This window comes from Raphanus sativus, chromosome 9 (genome assembly GCF_000801105.2).
Source record: "Raphanus sativus cultivar WK10039 chromosome 9, ASM80110v3, whole genome shotgun sequence".
NCBI lineage: Eukaryota > Viridiplantae > Streptophyta > Magnoliopsida > Brassicales > Brassicaceae > Raphanus > Raphanus sativus.
The window spans coordinates 4,244,602-4,248,305 of record NC_079519.1 but is presented as its reverse complement, the minus strand read 5'-3'; the positions used below and the strand labels follow the sequence as shown (position 1 = coordinate 4,248,305).

The 3,704-nt window shown below is 36.9% G+C and overlaps 1 protein-coding gene across 1 annotated transcript; it reads right to left on the bottom strand.

The window, feature by feature from the left end:
• Window positions 1–2,400, bottom strand: LOC108824042 (sucrose transport protein SUC1). The gene is made up of 3 exons (XM_018597373.2): window positions 1,009–2,400; window positions 852–915; window positions 1–418 (listed from the first exon to the last, which is right to left on the bottom strand). The coding sequence occupies exons 1-3, from the start codon at window positions 2,245–2,247 to the stop codon at window positions 198–200; spliced, it is 1,524 nt and encodes a 507-aa protein (XP_018452875.1). The 5' UTR covers window positions 2,248–2,400; the 3' UTR covers window positions 1–197.
• Window positions 2,401–3,704: the final 1,304 nt, after the last annotated feature.

Below are 3,704 nucleotides of genomic sequence, written 5' to 3'. Positions count from 1 at the left end.
TTTGAAAAACAAAATCTACTTTAAATTGATAATCGGTAACAAGAACAAGAACTAAACGGAAGGGTGAAATACAGATAACCCAAGGTTATTATACTTTATCACTTTTTGTATTCTTTTTTTTGGGTTTTGTAGTTTTGAAATACAGTACTGTATTTGATGATGAGTTTTATAAGAAAATTATAAACATAAAAAGTAAACTAATGGAATCCCATGGCACCTGACTTCAAGTCAGGTGCGTCCGGTGGCGGTGAAGGTAAAACGGTTAACGCTAATACTCCACTGATCGCCGCTGCGATTGCTCCCACAATAAATGCTGGTAGGTTTCCACCGCCAAATAAAGCATCGAAAGGTCCTCCTCCTAGTGATACTATCATTTGTGGTATCACAATCGCCAAATTTAAAACCCCTAAAGAAAGTCCTGTAAAACAGAAAAAAAGAACATTTAGTTATTTATGTTAGAAATGAAACTATTTTTGAACATTTATGCTACTAGATGAAATTTATGGATGATTAAAAGATACATGAACTAATAACATAAATAATTCAAGTTAATACTAGTATTAAGTTGATAAATCCAACCCAGTAATATAGAAAACTTGCAGATATTATAACCACAGAAGGTTTGGACCCAGTTAAAATGAAAATTATTCCCTTGTTTTCTTGGAAAAAAAGGAAAATAAATTTTAATTAGATATGTATAAAGTTGGAAACAAATCTCTCAGTTAATTTATTCAATTCAAACGTTTGAACTTATTTAATGCTAATTTAACTGGTCACACATTGTAGGACAATTAGATTTCAAATTTTACGAGATATTTAATATATTTTGCAAATTACTTTATAAAAATTACCTTGGCCGGCGCCGGAACTGCTTGAAAATATGGAGGCTAGTGCAAACGGAATACTGAAAGTAATCTGTAAAAATATAAGAATTGGTTAATATTCTATTTAGACAAAACATAAAATGTAACAAAACAGCACAATAAAAGACAATAATGAAATACTCACAGCTAATGGGATACCAAGAACAGCAAAGAGACTTAACGCTCCAGCTCTAATACCAGGCGACGGTCCGGCATAAGGACCGGCGGTTTTGCGGTAATCCGCCGCCAACTTTGTAACAAGAACCGTCATGGCCAAACCAACAGCAAGGATGAAATTCACAATTCCCCAAAGCCGCTTAGCACCACCCACTTTCTTACCAATCCACTCAACACCAAGCGACATGAAACCAAGAACAATAGAGTTAAACATAAGTCCCAACGCACCAGAGTGTACTCCTTGGTTATACAGTTTCTTCATCCTATCATCTCCTTCTGAACTTCCACCGTACACTTCACGACCCATCCAATCAGTATCGAACAAAAGAAACGGGAACCATGCGATCCAGTTAAGGGCCGTGACGGCCAAAAGCACCCACATGGGACGCTCCATGACTTTAAACGCTCCAAAGATTTCTCCAAAGAAAGGAACAGTCTTAGTCTTCTCCTCGTCGGGGTTAACCGGCGGCGGAGACCATTGTTTGTCTTTAACGTACCAAAGAGACGTGACGGTGACGATGAGGAGGAGTGTAATGGACAAGAAGAAACAGCTCTTGAGATTCGCGCAGTATATATCGCAAGCGTTTGTCATCGCGAACGGGAACATTTTGTGTAGGTTCGTGTAAGAACCAGCCGCGTATCCCAAAACGTTTCCAACCGCCATAAAGAAAGAGAAAAACGCGTTTGCGACTCGCGTTCTTTTAGCGTCTCCAGCGGCTAAGTCGGCTAAGAAAGCGCGGCAAGGTCCTTGGAGAGTATTGTTGGCCACGTCGAGGATCCAGAACCCGAAAGCAAAGATGGCTATGGCTCGTACCCTCGGCGTTTGCTCGAGCTTATCTCCCATTTTGAACCCGATATCAGCAGCGTAACCGATCAAGAAGACGGCGACGGCGACCAAGGCGGCTCCGGACGCGATGAAAGGACGTCGGCGACCGAATCTCGACGTGCATCTGTCACTATAGTAACCTACGATAGGTTGAACAATCATGCCAGAGATGGGACCACATAGCCAGATGAGAGACGACCATTTGTGAGGGATACCGAGAAGTTGTACGTAAGGAGTCAGGAGAGAGAGCTGCAGAGCCCACCCGAACTGTACACCGGCGGCGATGGAAGCGACGGAGATGATCTTACGGAGAGGAGATGGCTGGTCGAAATTTTCCTCGATAGACTGTGTCTCTAGAGCCGCCGTATCTTTGGCTCCCATTATCTTACAAAAGAACAAAACACGAATAGAGAAAGTGTAAATGTAATAGAAGGGAGAAAAAGATAAAAGAAAATTTGTTTTTCTTTTTCTTTTTTTTTTTTGGTTTTTTTCTGTCTTTTCTCTTTGTTTTTTTTTGGTACAGAAGGTTGTGTTTTTTTTGGGTGATGGAGGAGAGGAGAGGATGGTGTTTGTATTTATAGTGAAATGAGGAAGGAGGAGTGGTTTTTTAATTATTTTTTTAAACTTGGAGATGAATATTTTTCGGATCAAGAGAGTAAGAAAATTAACAGCATGAGTGTATGGCAAAGTTAGGCCACGTGTTATTTGGATGACACTATTTCCTGTTTTATTTATTTGTTTTCTTTTTGTGCGGGATTTAATTGGTTTCTCCTTCTTCTTGCATCAAGTGACTTTGACGTAGTTCAATTTCTTTGACACTTCTATTTTTCCTTTTAAATCAGATTTTTGTTTTGTAAAAAAATCAGAAAAAGTTCTGAAGTTTAATAATCTCAATTCATTTTACTTGACTATATTTTCTACGATATTCCATTGGGTACAATGAATTTATAATTAAATTAAGTTAGACTACAAATAATTAATGAGAGAAGACTTTATGGTTAAAATTGGTAGTTAATTAATTAATTTTGAATTACATATCGACTAAATAGTAAAAAATCTGTAAAGAAAGAACTGGTGAATGTATGACTCGATTTTGATGAATATAATAAAATATAAATATTTTACCAAAACAAAATATAAAAATATAAATATTTTACCAAAACAAAATATATTTAATTTTGACCAAAAACAAGGTAACTAAATAAAATTATATTTTGGTTGGTAAACAGTTATATTTTGTTTAGTTATTCTTATGGTTCACAAACATCTTGACTTATTCTACATAATGACACAAACAATACTTAACTATCGAGTACGAGTAAAAATGTCTAAAAGTTTAACGATGTAACAAAAAATAAATTCTTTAGTTTAGACTTTATTTTTTTAAACGAATTTCTTTAGTTTAACCAGGTAAACGTTATACATGTATGCCAACGTTAGACGTAAAAGAATCAGAAGTTTAAGGCACCTAATGCTACATTAATATGGTTCAAGCCTTCAAGGCAAATTTCACTAATGGCCTGTTTTGATCGTCAACACATATTTTGTAGTTGGCGTGGATCAACTCTTATTGGCTCCAATCACCTCATAGATGAAGCACTGCATTGCTCAGATAACACCATTCTCATACCGACATGTTCATACTTGGGATTAGATCTTACTAAGATTCAACCTGGCGTACACTTTCCAAATCAATTCTATACGAGTAGAACCACCAATGGTACGGTCTCCTTGGAATTGATTATCTCACCGGTTAATCGCTTTGACCTTAACTATTTTTCCAAATTTCACCTTCCCTAGAACCGAGAACTCCAGAATTTTCCCACTTTTCAACCGGA